The sequence below is a fragment of the Rattus norvegicus genome, chromosome X (assembly GCF_021556685.1).
Source record: "Rattus norvegicus strain SHRSP/BbbUtx chromosome X, alternate assembly SHRSP_T2T, whole genome shotgun sequence".
NCBI lineage: Eukaryota > Metazoa > Chordata > Mammalia > Rodentia > Muridae > Rattus > Rattus norvegicus.
Genome location: NC_141554.1, coordinates 124529150 through 124547113, shown reverse-complemented (window position 1 = coordinate 124547113; position 17964 = coordinate 124529150). Strand labels below are relative to the sequence as shown.

At 42.9% G+C, this 17964-nt stretch overlaps 1 protein-coding gene across 1 annotated transcript; it reads right to left on the bottom strand.

Moving 5' to 3' along the window:
- Nucleotides 1-640: 640 nt before the first annotated feature.
- On the bottom strand, nucleotides 641-8841 carry Pgrmc1 (progesterone receptor membrane component 1). Its single transcript, NM_021766.2, is given in 3 exon segments — nucleotides 641-1919; nucleotides 4713-4868; nucleotides 8414-8841. Coding segments are annotated over 3 exon segments (588 nt in total). The 5' UTR covers nucleotides 8742-8841; the 3' UTR covers nucleotides 641-1815.
- Nucleotides 8842-17964: the final 9123 nt, after the last annotated feature.

Sequence of the window (17964 nt, the reverse complement as noted above, 5' to 3'; positions counted from 1 at the left end):
CTTCAGTTTAGAAAGTTGACTCAGAGGCAGAATTTGACAATTCACAATAGAGTAGTTCTGCATTCTCTTTCTCAACTTGTTGCCTCTTTTCTTCCCATTTCCTTCCCTTTCCCCTTCTCACTACGTAGCCCAGGCAGGCCTTTAACGTAATCGAACACCCAAAAGTTAAACTCCATTTTAAGCTACAGTCAAATGACAAAATCTGATTAAGAATATTAAACTTATTCTTCTGCGAATTTTACACATATATACCATGTGTCATGATCATATCTAAACTTTGGCTCTCCTGAACCCTCCCAGCATGTCCCCAGTAGTCTTTAAAAAGCTACCCCACTACATGTAATTATTGCTACCTGTATGTGCACACAGGTACAAGGTACTGGAGCATGAGGAACATACTAGCAGCCACGTTCAAAGAAAACTGACGAGCCCCACTGTAGCTGCCATCCACTACCAAAAGCTCCTCAGCAAGTTGGGATTATAAACTGCTCTTCAGTTGGGGCTTGGAGTTTGGCTGGCTTCATCTTGCTGTGTGTTCCTGAGTGCACCAGCCATGTCATGACTGGAATCAGCCATGGTACCGCACTACTCCCATCCCCAGTTCTTAGGTTTAAAAAAAATTAAAGCAAGTTAGCCTCTATATTGGGCAAAACCGTTTTATTAACTGACCCAAGCACTTCATTTTTTTTCTGATTTGAGGTAAAACCATTAAACACAGCTCACAAGAAAATACAATGACTATTTAACTACAATTACAAGAGTCTGAAACCTCACTAGTTGTTCAGATAATACTTTTACAAATGTATACAACTGCAGAGTCTACTTAAGCTAGGTTTAGTATTAACCAAGAGTATTATCCAAGACCTAGACACCTGACTACTATTTTTGAAGCGACTACGAGTTTTGTAACAACAGAAGGATTTAACTGTTACCTTAGGAATGTATTTTCCTTTCAAAATCACCCAGCTAGTGCCATGTAGTGTTTTCTCATTCTTCAGAGATGTCAGTGGAAGCTTTTGAAAAGCGCACACCTGTTCCTGTCCTGTATATTGCTCTCAAATTTTACATTTGGCCAATAACCACATAACCATTGCCCTGCTACAAGCAACAGATTTTTCTTTTGCAAAGTTCTACCTTGAATTTTCAGATTCTGTTGTAGTTCCAACTGCCAATTACCAGGTGTGTGAGAGTTACTGTGTGTGGGAGTGTCCACGTGGGGACAGGGATGATAAATCAGTCCATGAACACAGGCAATGTGTTTGCCCCAACTAAACCCATTATTGAGTTTTCATTTTGTTACTGGACTTCTGTTTTGAATCAATACCACAGACTTTGGAACACTGCAGTTTTGCTTTAGAGGTAGATAAAACAAAAATCATGCAGTTAAGTCTGTTGGGTAAAATGGGCTTGTTTTCAGACTATAGCATGGCTAAGACCTTCTCTCTTCATTCTTAGTACATTGACCATTTTGGCCACTGTGTGTGTGTGCACTTGCCATTTTGGCCAGTTTGTGGATAACCCAAGTTTTCCCTCTCAGGAAAATAAAATTGTAATTCAGTTTTAACTACAGATAGAAGAGAAACAGCTTTACCATTTGCATTAGAGCACTGAAGTTCACTTTCTGGATTTGTGACGTACAAACACATCATGCATTCTAAGACGAGTTGATTTTATCGGTGTCACTAGTGATGTTACTTAAAAAACTTACAAGTTCAAAACTTCTCTAAATATTGAAATCACCATGTTGTAAAGACAGACTGGAATGTTACAAATGATTTTGCAAAATACAAAAATAGATATGCTCCACTGACTGCTTCAGTCACTCTTCCGAGCAGCCTCATCTTTTGGTTCTTCATCATCCGAGTACACAGTCGGCTCTTCCCCTTCCTTCAGCAGTTTTCCCACGTGATGGTACTTGACTGGAGGTAAAGGAAAAGGAAAAGACAATCGGTCATTCTCATGACTTACAAAAAAAAAATCACAACATTTCATTTTAAAGCATTTATGAGAGGTCCACACATTATACTCAGCAATGTCTTAGGCTTCTGGATAGATATAAAGGGATTATTATATCATACTCTTTGCCAAAAATGGAATTAAGAATTTTGTTCAAAAGACAAAAATACAAAGTAGTAACCATGTAGGAAGTATTTATAGTAAGATCTTGCTATGAATTGGGGGTGGGGGGATACATGGAATAAAGATATGCTTTGGGAAATGTATGGACAGAATTTGGGTGAAAGGTATTTCCAGAAAAATGAGAACACATTCAAAGGCACACAGACAAGACAGGGCATATCTGGGAAACAGTGAGAACATGTTGTCAGGAGCAGAACTGGCATTTGGAAATAGTAGGAGGTAAGTCTGGCTAATCAGTGTGTGGGAATATTAGGAAAGACCTGAAAAGCCATCCTGAGAAATCTGAACTTCACCTATAGGTGGCAAAGGTACTGAAAGTTTGTAAGAGAAAGAATGACACAGCAAAATAGCACTCCAGCAATGTTATCACCCAGCTATGTAGGGCAGAATTCAGTAAGAGCAGTTGAGCAGGGTGACCAGGAGGCCTGGTATGCAGAGTCAGATATGAAGGAACCACAGAGAGGAGTTGGGTAAGACCATTAGAATTAAAGTAAAAGGATATGGGACAGCTTCAAAGAAACCTGGAAAGATCCATTAATGAAGCAGCATCTGGACAGCGTGCGAACCAAAATGAGGACTGCAAAAAAGGAGCCACCCTAGAAGGCCACATGAAAGGAGAGCCAGAGCAGGAGACAGAATTGAGAAATTAGTACCAGACAAGGATCCGGGAGGGATAGAAAGCTGAAGCAGTGCTTAGGGGCAACTTGGAGTATCTGTTAGTCCATGACAGGGGTCGGGGTCTGTTAAGTACATAGGCAGGACAGCAGGAGACAGACATGTTCCCCAGTGTGGGAAAAAGCTATGAGTAATTAAAGGAATGGCAAGGGACTAGGAAGGGACTGAAGATGTAGCCAAGAGGTGTGAAGTCAGGATTAGCAAGCTCCATTATAACCAAGTGAATCCAGGGTTAATGCACATTTCCTTTTTGAAATGGGGAGGAATGAGAGGAGTAAGGAACCTGTCTAAACAGGTAACTAAAGCTGCTTTTCTGTGAAATAATCGCTGGGAGCAACCGAAACTTCCCTATTTGAACATAGTATAGAGTGTATTTGTGTGTTGGGGGGTGGTGGCTTGGGACTGCGAGATAAATAAAAGCCAAGCGGCACCTGGGAAGCCTGCTTAAGTGGACTCCACAATGATCTGAGTATAGCTGGGGTGTCATAACAGGTTGGGTTAGGCAAAAGGAGTAGTGGGCAAAAGAATAAGAATGACTTTTTCCCCACTGATGCCAGAAAGCTCTAGAGCACAGAGCTTTGTGGATTATAAATCATAACTCACTAGTCTCGTACAGAAGATTATGACTACACAGGCATCTTGGGCAAATGTTAGTGACTATGTTAGGTAGCTAGGCTGTTCTCAAAGTCCAAAGATTTGCGTCCTGGCTTGAAAGCTGTACTTGTACTTGGTCTGTTCAAGATCCAAACTCAAAAGGTAGTGTCACATCTGGCTACTCATTAACCAAGAACTCTCTCGGGCTATTCTGAAAAAGATAGTTGGATGGAGCCAAAACAGAGTGCACGATTTAACTGATTGAGGGGATCGGTAAATTAAAAGCTTCCCCTCCACACCAAAACATTTTCCTTAAACCAAGTGGGCATGGTCTTCACATACATTTCATAAAATCTGGAAAAGATTATTATAGTTCAAATCTATGTCAGGGAAGTAATCTTAAAATGATCGTTTAACCCTTGGGACTTGGGGCTGGCTGAAGCCTGTTCTTGCATTTCCATGATCTGAATTTCACCCCTTATTTTTTTTTTTTTTTGGTTCTTTTTTTCCGGAGCTGGGGACCGAACCCAAGGCCTTGCGCTTCCTAGGCAAGCGCTCTACCACTGAGCTAAATCCCCAACCCCTCACCCCTTATTTCCATCTCAACTGTAAACACTTTACCCTCCCTCCCTTACATACATAAAAGCCTGAAACAAGTGCTTCTTTTTTCTTTAAAAAACAATGCAGATTGGGGCTGGGGATTTAGCTCAGTGGTAGAGCGCTTACCTAGGAAGCACAAGGCCCTGGGTTCGGTCCCCAGCTCCGGAAAAAAAAAACAAACAAAAAAAACAAACAATGCAGACACCATTGTTTGCTGGTCAGATTATAAGCAGCATTTATAGATGAGGCCTAATTTATAGTTAGGCTACATCAGAGTCAATGAGAAGCTGTTTGGCAGAACACAGGTTTCCCATTCTTCAAGAGAGCTGTGGGCTGCTTTTAAACAGTAAGTGGGACGAGAGGGCTTATGAAAATCCTTCTTCCTGTAGGCAAAAGGGCCACTGTCCTTTCCCCTACATGCTCAAATGCTAGTAGTATAGAATCTATATACCTTCATGCAAAAATGCACACATCAAGATCAAAAGCTCGTATGTGTAGAGGACAAGCTAAACTCGATACGCCATCACAGCAAGTGACTCAGCACTGCCTCCATTCCTTTATGCCACGAACTTGACCCCTCCAAGATTCAGGAACCTAATCAAAACGCGCCCAATTTCAGGGTGCTTAGTAATAACTAGTGTTTGATCATAAACCTGCACTACTGGTGTAAATTTGATCCAGGCAAAATATAATGAAATGCTTACAGGTGAACTGAGAGTCCCAGTCATTCAGGGTCTCCTGCTGGGCAGGAGTGAGGTCAGAAAGGTCATCATACTCATCCTTCAGTGCTTCTTTGTCCAGGCAAAATGTGGCAAGGCCCCTGGATGCATCTCTTCCAGCAAAGACCCCGTATGGCCCCTCTTCAAAGACAAAATGAAACCAAAGATATTTACTAGATATATACACCTCTGTGTCTCACATGCAAAAGATGGCTTCCTTGCTTTCAACACTGAAAGCCTCCTTTTAATTATTTTTTGTTTGGTGGGTTTTTTGAGACAGGATTTCCGTGTAGCTCTGGCTGTCCTCAAATTCACAGAGGTCCATCTGCCTCTGCCTCTGCCTCCTGGGTGCTGGGATTAAATGAATATCACTTCCTGGTTTCCTATTCCATTCTTAAGCTACATGTATACTGATGCTTTGATCATTACATAAAGGATGTTGACAGACTTCCTGTCACTTCAATAAGTAAAATGAAATTAAAACGTGTAGCATTTGAAATCTCCTATGTCCTGCACATAGCTAATATAAGCATAAGTGATTCATTCGGGGGTGGCCTTGAGTGTATAATCATCAAGGTTTAGAATTCAGCTCAGACTTTGTATCTACAGGTTAGCTCTATTCTAGGTGCTTTAGCCAAGGCAGTCAAAAGTTACGGTTTCTTAAACACTAATGTGTAAATGAAAACATTTCCTTAGCAACACATTCTGATGTGCTTTAAATGATCTTTGGTTTCAAGACATGAACCGTAAGGCTTCTGTAGGAGCAATGATTTTACAAATGTCAGTGGTTCAAAAACCTACCCACGTTATATAACCTTTACTGTCAATCAATAAGAACAAGGGAGATCAGGTTTGAACTGTTTTTTTTTTTTTAAGTATAAGCATACAAATAAGAACCAACAGTGGTGAAAACACTAAAATCTTCCCTGAAAAAGGCTGCAATCGGTGCCTTCAAGTAATCTCATAAAACCTGGAAAATGCTATTATGTACGTATAACATCATAGCAAGGTTTTGTCTGAGAGCAGTGGATCATTCTGAATTCACCTAAAGTGTTTATTTAGTGTTAGTTAAATATGGCACAAGCAAATGAAAAGAATTCAGGGTACTTTAAACAATGCCTCGTTTTCCCAAAAGTAGGCTGGAGAGCAACTCTGACCTTAAAATCATTATGTCAACTAGCAGAGTGCCTGGTATTTGGTTACTATCTGGTGATCTGAAACTTTAGTCCACCCAACTGCTTTTCTAACATATTCAATTTTATGATCCCTTTTCTGTAGGACTCAGTCTTTGCATATTCTAGGAAAGCACCCTACTGCTGAGACATACTTCAAGCCCTTGGGATCAACTTGTAAATGCAACTAAGATTCTAAAATGGGGGCTGTTTTCATTCCTCATTGCATACTGCCACTAGAGAAGATTTAAAAAGAAACGCATTCACAGGCTTTTCACTAAATGTATACTGCTAACAGAAAGAGTAGCACCTCGTGCTTTTGGAAACAAGCAAACTGTTTTGGTTTGGACTCTTAACCATTTTAGAAATTACAGTTCCTGGACTGGTAATGCCTACTTAAACAAGATCGAAGGCAAATATTAAGTCTTTAGAGAATAGATTTTGTTCACTACAAAGCATATTAATTAGATGCTTGGTGAACAGAGCTCTATGTTGTTAAACTCACACTGTTACTCCATAGCACCCACAATGGTGCTGTGCACATAGTACTAGACACCCAAATGACTTGATTTTAGGTGTGCTCTGTACCAGAAAATATTTCCACTATGATGTCATTAGTGTTCCTGAGCCCTTTCAATAATGGAGAGTAGCAACTCGGGCTCCTCACATTGGGGTGTGCTTGCCTTTTTATTTTCCCAGAAGTGAGGCCTTGAGACAGCAATGTGTTGCGCCAGATCACACAGCTGGTCAGTGACAGACAACATCTAGGCTTGAATGTAGAGTGCAGGTTGACTCCTAGTTGGAGCTATCCCTGTATACACAGCCATGTCCCTCAGGATGACTCTGCAAACTATAACCTACCTGGTTAGAATGGAATGGCCTCCAGCCGTGCTCTCTGAAAGCACCGAGGATCCGTGTGATGACTTTGCAAACTACAACCATATGCCGATGCCTCATGCCTTTGTGTTGATTACCTTAGAGTTTAGCTTAATAATTATGGGTATTTACACGATTATTTATGGATAATGTGCGAGTGCAGTGACAAGCAGTTTTCCCATTGTTTTGCAGTTACATGCCTACAGAAAATAGATTTTCTAAAATGTCTGAAAGCAGAAATGAAGGGCGAGTGTTCGCTAAAAGCCTTCTGCACATGTGATTTTGATTGGCTGGACTTTGGAGACTTAATGGAGTGGGTATGTCTGGTTTGGATTAGTGCTGACTAGCCTTCCCTCTCAGACCAATGAGCATGTGAACACACCCCCTGAGTTCCTAGTGCTTAGAGGAATCCATATTGGAAGAGCGAAAACCTCTTCTTCCCCTCTAAATGTTCTAGAAAGCAGGGCTTTCCAAACCTGGCTGATTTCCCCACAGGAGAGTACTAAAACATAGATTATTTTTTAGCTCTCTCCCCTCCCCCAGAGAGGTAAGTGTGACTATGGCTGGTCAGGCCAAGAATGTGTATCTTTTCACAAGCATCAGGTAGGTGATTGTGATAGGCAATCCAGTTTGGAAAAACATCTTTAGGGATCCTTTCCCACAGTTCACTAGTGGTCCATGCCTTGTTTATCCCCTGGTTGGCTTTTCCTGAAATCCCCCCACCCATCGGGCTTCATGGCCTTACCCTATTGTTTCTTAGGACCCTCTCAACCCTCCCTTCCAACCCGGCCCCTGGTTTAATTTCATTTTATTTTTTTCCACCTCCCAGTCTCCCCACCCTAACCCAACACTAAATATGATGTTTCTGACCATCTCACCATCTTACCATGGTCCATCACACTCTGCTCTTCTTAATGCATCCTCAACTAGTCTCCTTCCCTCCATCAAGCTTGTTTGCTTGGTCATCATCCAGCCTCAGTGCACTCCACATAACAAGCATATAACACATACCAAAGGCATACCTAACACATGTCACATTCCAAGCACCCCCCCCACCAAACGGTGTACACCAAACACACTCACTGCGCATGCACAGTGTAACACACACACACACACACACACACACACACACACACACACACACACATTCTCCACCAGGAACAATGCTTCTTTACCTGACACTAATCCCCTTCTCCACTTTCTCTCTTTGCACACCCTTACATTCCACCATGGCTCCTTCGGCGTCATCGGCCTCCACGTCTTCTCAAGTGTCTGGGCCTCTCTGGAGACACCTTCCTTTTTTTTTTTCAAACCCGAAACCTCCCCGTCTTTTCAGGACCCCCAATCCAAAGCCCAAAGCCCGCTACCTTCGAAAACTTCACCAACATCCCGGGCCTTCGAGCCTTGCTGTCCCTCCCACCCGCGGTTTCCAAGCTTCAGCCTCATTCGGGCATCCCATCCCCCCGTAAGCACCTCCCACCCCCAGCTCCTCTTGCCCCGGGCACGCTCCCGGAGCTCCCCGCCTTCCCTCCGACCCTCCCAAGGGGGCGCCCCACCTCCCTCGGTCTCTCTCCCGCCCCGCTCCCACGCCAGGGTCCCCTCTTTTGTCTCCACGACCCCCTGGCCCTGCCTCCGTACCCGGCCCATAGAACTTGCGGCCTTTGGTCACGTCGAACACCTTGCCGTTGATGGCCATAAGAATGCGCGGGTCCTGGACTCCATCGTATCGCCTTAGTTCGGCAGGGGTGAAGTCACGCGGCTTGAGGCGGGGCAGCGGGGGCGGCTCGTCGTCGTCGTTGTCCCCACTGGCACCGGGCTGGTCCCCGCGAACGATCTTGTAGAGCAGGAAGATGCAGAGGCCAAGGAGCAGCAGGTTGAGAGGCGACGTGAAAATCTCTTGAAGCAGCCCGCCGCCCTCCAGCTCGCTGGGGTCGGCGCCAGTCGCCACCACATCCTCGGCAGCCATGATCTCTGGAGCAAAGGTTGGGCCCTGCTATGCAGAGATCCGGAACAGTCGGCTTCCTCCGCCCTCTAAGCGAACAGTGGCGCGCAGCGTTCAGTGGCTCTGCAAGAAAAGCCTCGAGAGGGGGCGGGGCCTCGAGGGGCGGAGCCTCTACGCCACGCCTTCGCGGCCACCTAAGCGCCCCGCCCTGCTCGGACTGGCTGGGGCTGGCTCCCGCAGTCTCGACCTCAGCTTAGGCTCCTTAGCCTGGGGTCTTGGCCTTTCTCCCTCAAAAGCTCTGTCATTGTGGGCCACGGAGCCCAGCCCACCTCTCGGTTCTACCTGCTGGGCCTGTTCCGCGGTTTCACGGCTCGCTCTGAGCGTAGTGCAGTTCACAGACACACAGTTCAGTCTCCTGGGTACAGTGGGTAGCTTCCAGCCGACCCTGTGGGAGAGCCTTGCCTCTAGGGCTTGCTCCTGGGGGCCTGCTCCTTTGTTAAAATGGGGTCGCATTTCTGTTGCTTTGCTTCCATTTTAAAGCCCCTATAGTCTCTCTCCTGGCCGAACCCTTAGAGCCAGGAAGCTGTTTTAGGATACTCAAAAATCAGGCCTTCAACTCCTTTTCATCTTACAGACCTAGACTACTCAAATATCCATTTTGGGATGGTTCTCCTCCAATTCTTGCCCCAAAGCTGCAGAACTAACTAACACCCGAAGTACTGCCAGTCAGGTAACAGGCCTGCCAACACTTTAAAACGTGGAGCTCAGATAGCCAGATTTGAGTTTGTTCTTTTTTTTTCCCTTTTGCAATCATCGATTATGCTTAGTCACAAGGCATCAGCAATCAGCCACTGACATTCTGTTGTTGAGCTTTTTTTTCTATAAAAATACCAGAATAATGTTGAAAGTTTCTCTGCTTGACAGCATTCTTCTATCTGAAGTTTGTGGAAACTACCTTTGGAGTCATGGTAACCCTGAGCATAGTCCCTGATAAATGCTGGAGTTTGGAAGGATGCTAGGTTTTATCTTTTGAGATACCTAGGCCTCTGGTATGCCAACAGGTTACCTGGGAGCAGGCCTCTATGGAACAAGAATTGCACCTATTTTTCAGAGACCTAATCTGGCTGTACCCCACCCTTTAAATTGTAATTGAGGGAGGGTAACAGAAGAAAAAGGAGAGTAATTAAAACCAAGCCATGCAACCATCTGCAGACCAGAGCACTACTTTCCCATAGAATCCTGTTTGTCTGTGCATAGTTTACCACCACTATTTACATGCAAGAGATTTGTGCTGAATACTGGCTAAATTCTGAAAAATTTTGGCAAAGACTGATTTAATCCCTGCTGCCCCCCACCCCATCTTCTTAAAATGTAATGAGCCAAACAATCTTTATATCCAGCCCACACATTTTTCTCCAGAGCTAAATTTAGGATTAGCTAAACCGGCCCCTCCAGATCTTTTGTCAAAACTCTTCAACTTAATCATCATGAAACAAGCTCAAACTGAGAGCACTCAGGTACAGTTATAATCCAGTTATCCCTTTCACAGAGTCCTGTGAGCAGCAGACATTTCTAAAACAATAACAAGCTCGTGAAAAAATATTTTCATTTGAAACTAATAGGGCAAAAGAATTCTGTCTTGAAGTGCTCATTTCAATTGATAGGAAAATCGTTAAGGGACTGGGGAAATGGCCTAGTGGGCAAAACACACTGGCATGCAAGTGTGAGGACCAGATTTCCAATCCCCAGCACCCATAGAAAAGCCAGGAGGGGTTGGCAGCTAGCCTTTAATGCCAGAGCTGGAGAGTGAGCGGCAGGCTAGACTCTCCTTTGCCCTGATACTGAGGTGGGAGTAATCAAGGAAGACACTATATACTTCAACCTCTGCCATCCACCCAAATGTACCCCCCCCCACACACATGCATACTCAAACACAGACCACACGCACAGACATGTAGCAAAAAAAGAAAGAAAACAAAATCATTAGTAAAATCCTCTAGTCATAATGGAAAAAAAATGAGGAAGTATCAGTGGTGAATAAAAGCATATAAAATGTTCAGGTTTGTTCGCAATTTAAAAATACACAGAAATAACGTTGTCATCTGCCATCTTTCTATAGGACGGGAATAAAGAGCAGAAAGGGATAGCATGCTGGCAGGAAACTGAGCATGCTCCCATACACCAACATTGGCATAAGCTTTTGTTAACCATAAGTGTTTTCAAGAAACCCACTTCTAGAAATAGAATTTTTGTCCCAGTAATCCACTTCTAGGAATCCATCCTGCTTAGAATGAGGACCAAGATTTCATTAGGAAGATGTTCGTTACACATTCATTTTTAATATGGAAACTCTGGACACAACCCAAATGTCCAAGTTTAAATAAAGTGGCTAATTAATTCACTTATATCGTGATAAAATCATAGTTGGACTATTCAAACAGCACACACCATGGGAAAATATTTACATTTCAGTATACAGGGAGAAAATAGTGTACAAAACTATATACATTGTTAATTCCCTAAAATTACTTAAAGGGAAGCCTGAAAGGAAACACGATAATGTTATTAATTTTTCACAAGTTGCACATAGCACTTTACCTACCTTCCTTTCTTCCTTCCTTCCTTCCTTCCTTCCTTCCTTCCTTCCTTCCTTATTTCCTATCTTTCTTACCCTCCCTCTGTCTTTATCTCCTCCTCCTCCTTGTTCGTTTCTCTATGTAACTCTGACTGTCCTGGAATTCAGTTTGTAGACCAGGCTGGCCTCGAACTCAGAGATCCACCTGACTCTGTGTCCAGAGTGCTGGGATTAAAGGCATGAGCCATCACTGCCCAGATGCACAAGTCATTTTAAGCACCTGAGAAAATGGTTTATTTTATAAATAAATAAATAAATAAATAAATAAATAAATAAATAAATAAAACTTATATACTGTACTGGCTGGTTTAGTGTGTCAACTTGAGCTGGAGTTATCACAGAGAAAAGAGCTTCCCTTGAGGAAATGCTTCCATGAGATCCAGCTGTAAGGCATTTTCTCAATTAGTGATCAAGGGTGGGAGGGCCCATTGTGGGCTGGTAGTCTTGGATTCTATAAGAAAGCAAGCTGAGCAAGCCAGGGGAAGCAAGCCAGTGAGTAACATCCCTCCATGGCCATCAGCTCCTGCTCCCTGACCTGCTTGAGTTCCAGTCCTGACTTCCTTTGGTGATGAACAGCACTATGGAAAGTGTAAGCTGAATAAATGCCCTCCTCCCCAACTTGCTTCTTGGTCATGATGTTTGTGCAGGAATAGAAACCCTGACTAAGACATATATGTTCATTATTACAGACTGAAGAGGTACTTAATTGTATATAATAAAAGCAGTAACAAAAGTGAAACTTGGGCACATACAAATTTTATTTTATCATACTAGAAGTACTTTCAAATGACAACATATTGACCTACTCTTTTCTAGTACAAATACTATTTTTATATATTATATATATTTAAAATATTTTATTAGATATATTTCTTTACTTACATTTCAAATGTTATTCCTCTTCCCAGTTTCCTGTCCATAAGCCCCCATTCCCTCCCCTCCCCCTCCCCCATGCAGGTATTCCCTCTATACATCCCCCTTATTGCCCCCCCATATCCCCCTGTACTGGGGGTCCAACCTTGGCAGGACCAAGGGCTTCCCCTTCCACTGGTGTCCCAACAAGGCCATTCTCTGCTACATATGCAGTTAGAGCCCTGGGTCAGTCCATGTATAGTCTTTGGGTAGTGGTTTAGTCCCTGGAGGCCCTGGTTGGTTGGCATTGTTGCACAAATACTATTTTTAAAGAGAAAAAAGAAAGGAAGTCATTAGGTTCCTCAGGCAACTCCTGCTCAAACTTTTTGAAGTTATATTTATTCAAAGTTAAAATTTACAGACTAGTCTTGGCAGCACATAACTTTAATCCCAGTAGTTTCTAGGTAGAAATAGGAGGATATGAGTTCAAGATAACCCTGGGGTGTATAGCAAGACTGTTAAAGTTCAAACTATGGAAAACACAAAAGAAAAGTAAATCCCCTCTCTTCACACTCTTCATTCTGTTTACTCCAAGGTAACTACTATTAAAGATGTAGAAACTGTTTGCATGGTGGGCCAGAGAGTTGCTATTCAGATCAGTGTCCTTCTGGAAGGGGAATGGCTTAAGGGAAGGAAGTTTTTAAAATGTAAAAATATTTATTTATTTTAGTTTATGTGTGTGAGTATTTTGTCCACATTTATGTGTGTGCAGGATGTGCATGCCTGGTACCCACAGAGACCAGTAGATGGTGTTGGGTCCCCTGGAATTGGAATTACAGACTGATGTGCGCCACCATGTGGGTGTTGGGAACCGAACTAGGATCCTCTGCAAGAATAAGTGCTCTTAACCTCAGAGCCATCTTTCCAGACCCAGGAAAAGAACTTTTGCTTTATGTGAAGAATAGAAAATCTGCACTGTAAAACCTCAGGTGATACAGTTTAAAACTATACATATTTTGATTTAATGTTAAATGAAATGGGCTACTGATAACAGCGGGACACTGAGATCGTTCAAAAGCATCCCACCTGTATGGTTTTTCTTAGAATTCATGCTAGATGGATAGGTGCCATCCTCCGTAGAAGTTCTCAAATAACCAAGGATCCTTGTCACTTACCGCCCCCCCCCCCCACACACACAGACACACAACATGAGACTTTCATTGTACATACTTGTGGCTGGAAAGTAACCCCTAGATCCTATCTACTTGACCCAAGATACCTGTTAAGTCTTTTATCAATTTCAAACTGCCTCCCTTAAATAATCTTTCATGGTTCTAAAAGGCTTTTCAAGAAAGCTAGCACAATTGCCTGATTAGTTAGAAAATGTATAGGAGACAATTCAACCACAGTGCTAATCAAATCCAAAGGAGCAGTGTATCAGTTTTCATCATTCCAATTATTAGTACATTTTTCTCTCCCCTTGGAGTTCTTAAAAACAGAAATACTTGGAGTTGGCAGGCATATGCGTGACAAATATTCTGGCAAATGCCGGCAAGAAGGAAATTGCTAGAATACAAGATTCATTTTGTTCACTAACCTATTTCAAGTCCCTAGACCATGTCTGATACATAGTAGGCCCTCAAATATTTATTGAACTCACTTATGTTGTAACTAGGCATAGGCTTTCTAGAAAGCCCCTTGGCAATATGCAACAAATGCCTCAAATCATTCCTAACATTCATTTTATGAGGACAATAACTTCAAGGAATTTTCCTAGGGACATGCTCAGAAATCTGAACACAGATTGATATAGAAAAATTACATACAATGTTACATAATAGGAAAAACATGGAAACCACATAGTAAAAACAAATCCCTGACAGTATCCTGCGAGGCTCAGGAGAATCTGTTCCATCCCACCCACAGTTCCCTTTAGAACCTTAGGCCTTCACTGACCACTGCCCCCCCACCTGATGCTTGTGCTCCACGTACAGTGACTTCTCCGACAGCCATTCATCAGGCTTATTTTCAAGTCAGAGCCTACTTATGATTCCTATTGCTCAGAATGCTCTTCTCTGGGTTCCATCACAGGTCACACCCTCCCTTTCTACTCTTGAAATATCGCATTCTACTCCTCATTTCTTTTCTCTATTCGCCTATTCATTCATTCATCCATCCATTCATTTGGGGACAGTCTTACTATGTAGCCAAGGCTACAGTACTCATTCTGTCACCCAGACTGACCTTGCACTCTTTATTCTTCTGTCTCAGCCTCTACAGTGCTGGAATTAGACATGTTTTCCATCACCCCTGGTTTCCATTTTACTCTCCTTATCACATTTACTGCTTCCTTATTAGGAAGTTATATTACTGTATAACTTATATAACTATTAGTTCTCATTTTTGTTAATTTCTTGACTTTAATATAAATTATTCAAGAACAGATATTGTGTCTATTTTCTTCACTGTTCCGTCTCCTATATTTAAGAGGACCTGGGGACTGAAGAGATAGCTCAGAGGTTCAAACCACTAGCTGCTCCTCCAGACAACCTGGATTGGATTCCCAGAACCCACATGGTGGCTCACAACCAGGGTATCCAATGCCTTCTCCAGCACAAGGGATACAAGCAGTTCACAGACATACATGTGCAACACAGCCATATACAAAATAAAATTAGTAAAATTTAAAAACTAGAACAGCACCTGAAATAGAGTAGGCACTCAGTAAATATTTGTGGAATTGAATTTATTTGACTGTGGAAGTGCACTATGCTAAATACACACACACACACACATAAGAGAAAGGGGCTGGAGGAAGTAAAATGTTAATAATAGTTATCTTTGAGTATGAGATTACGGTAGCTTTTGCTTTCTCCTTTTTGAATGAGCGTATTTTTTTTTTCTTATCGTAAAAAAGGAAGGAGAAGCATTTAAAGTGTCAAAAGCAGAAAAGCAAGTGGTACAGCTGCCAAGTAGTTTTCTGATTAGGATTTGATTAGCGCCGTGGTATTGGGACTTCAGATAGGAGCAGTAATTGTTGTTTGCATGGCGGACACCCAAAAGCGCTTTCCACTTTACTAGCCTCTGCTCAGTTCTAGGTCTTGGTGAGGCTCTGTGCTCTGGTCGGGGATGCAAAGCCCTTACCGCACACGGCAGAGACATGTTATTACACGTAGTAACATGGAGGTGGACATGTGGTTGGGTACGTGTGACCTATAGAGATTTTATAGAGAAAAAGTACATTTGGGTAGAATTCATTTCTCTCAGGTGGATAGAGATGGAGTCTCTTCAGTGAAGATCAACAGAGTCTGCAGAAAAGGATACTTATTAAAATGTATTCTTTCACTGGAAGAGCTTGAAGGGGCTCGAGACCCCAAAAGTACAACAATGCCAAGCAACCAGAGCTTCCAGGGACTAAGCCACTACCTAAAGACTATACATGGACTGACCCTGGACTCTGACCTCATAGGTAGCAATGAATATCCTAGTAAGAGCACCAGTGGAAGGGGAAGCCCTGGGTCCTGCTAAGACTGAACCCCCAGTGAACTAGACTGTTGGGGGGAGGGCGGCAATGGGTGGAGGGTTGGGAGGGGAACACCCATAAGGAAGGGGAGGGGGGAGGGGGATGTTTGCCCGGATACCGGGAAAGGGAATAACACTCAAAATGTATATAAGAAATACTCAAGTTAATAAAAAAAAATAAAAAAAATAAAAAAAAATGTATTCTTTCCAAGGATGTTGTGTAAAGCTGGTTAGGGGTTTTTTGTTTTTGGTTCTTTTTTTCAGAGCAAGCGCCCTACCACTGAGCTAAATCCCCAACCCCTAGGGTTTTTTTTTTAATTTTTTTTTTGGTTCTTTTTTTTCGGAGCTGGGGACCGAACCCAGGGCCTTGCGCTTCCTAGGTAAGCGCTCTACCACTGAGCTAAATCCCCAGCCCTTTTTTAAAACTTTTTTTGTTGTTATTTAACAGTCATCTGAGGAGATAGAACCTCGACTGAGAAAATACCTCCATCAAAATTGACCTGTAGACAAGTCTATGGTGCAGGTTCTTGACGGATGTAGGACGGTGTAATGTAAAGTGGCCAATGCTGCCCCTGGGCAGGTGTCTCTGGGTTGTTTAAGAACACAGGCTGAACAAGCCATGGAGAGCAAGCAAGAAAGCAATACTCCGCCATGGCCTCTGCTTCAGTTCCTGCTGCTAGGCTCGTGCTTTGAGTTCTTTCTCCAGCTTCCCTCTGGGAAGTGGTAAGATGAAATAATCCCTTTTCTGGAGTTGATTTTGGTCAATGTTTCATCACAGCAACAGAGAAGGAAATAATGGAGACCTGAGAAATCTTGAAACTTCTGAGCATGGAATTTATGCCATGTAATATTCTAAATACTTTGTGGATTAATTCCATGTGTTGTTCATGAAACTCCGTAAGGATATTGGTTATATTACCCCCATTTCACAACTGAGGAAACTTAAGGAGAGAAGAAGATGAAGAACTTCCTTAATGTTACTTGGCTAGGAAAGAACCAGGTCAGAATTCACAGTCAGCCTGGATCTAAATGTTTACCATTCCTCTATCTCCATTCGAACAATTTCACAAACCTGCTCAGATGATTCCAATTTGGTTCCAAAGAAATTAGAAGTTATTTGAGTGAAGGCTTAGAGATATGACATAATTTGCCCCATCCTGAAGAAAAGCCTTGTAATTATTCCCTGTTGACAGCGAAAGTAAGTCCAAAGTCTGAAGCAAGGTTTACCTAACTGGCACACTATTCAGATTTCACCTTCAACCTCCAGTCAGGATCCAAGCACTCTGTCTCTGGTTGCTCAAGTGTTGGCAGCTCTGAGTCTGGAAGTAGATGGTCTGAGATTGCACTGGGTTTAACAGACCTTCCTACCCAAGTCACACCTCCTTATCTGTGCAACCTGCAGGTAGTAAATGGTTAATACGGGGATATAAAGCTTCTTTCTCTTGCCCCACTCCCTAAGAGAGAGGAGTGGAAGTTCAGCTGAGAACACAGGGCAGGCGAGCTTCTCCTACTGCCTAGTATTTGCTTTCCTTCCCCTTTGGGTATAGATGCCAAGGGCACTTATCAGAAAATCTCCTATATGCTACTTTCCATCAATTTTCCAGGAAACCCTGCCCTTTCTGATCTGGTCTGTTCACTTCTCTCCTCTACTATCTCTTCACACTCAACATTTCAACCATGCTATAGCCAGGAATGATGCAACATCTGAGAATTACGCAGTTATTGACTGTTACAAACACTTTGTTTCTCTAAGACCCTCTCAAAAGCCAAGTTACATTATCGTCTTATTCTGTATAAGAAAATTATACATGGAGGAATTTCTTGTCCCAAATCACATAGTTAATGAGAGATAGAAGTGGGATTTAAATCTAGCAGTCTGGACACAGAGCCTGCGCTCTCTCTCCTCGAGATCATTTTCCCTTTTTGGAAGTATTGCAATGGCAGGAGCATTAAGGCTGCAATCAGAAAGGTGGACGCTGAACGGTGTCAGTGTGGAGCCTTCCCATAGAAGAAAGTATGGGTGTGTGGGCTCACATCAAGGTTGTGGGAGTGAGGGTCTACATTCCATGATAGCTAAGGCACATGTTACAGAGCTGGGTAGACAGGACATAGAAAGTGCACGCAGGGAAGAGCAAAATTGCAGACAAGACTTTATATTTAAATGGAACTATGCCCCAAAGCATGGGCCCTGGACCACCAATTACATTGGCTTTGCTTGGGAACTCACTAGAGATGCAA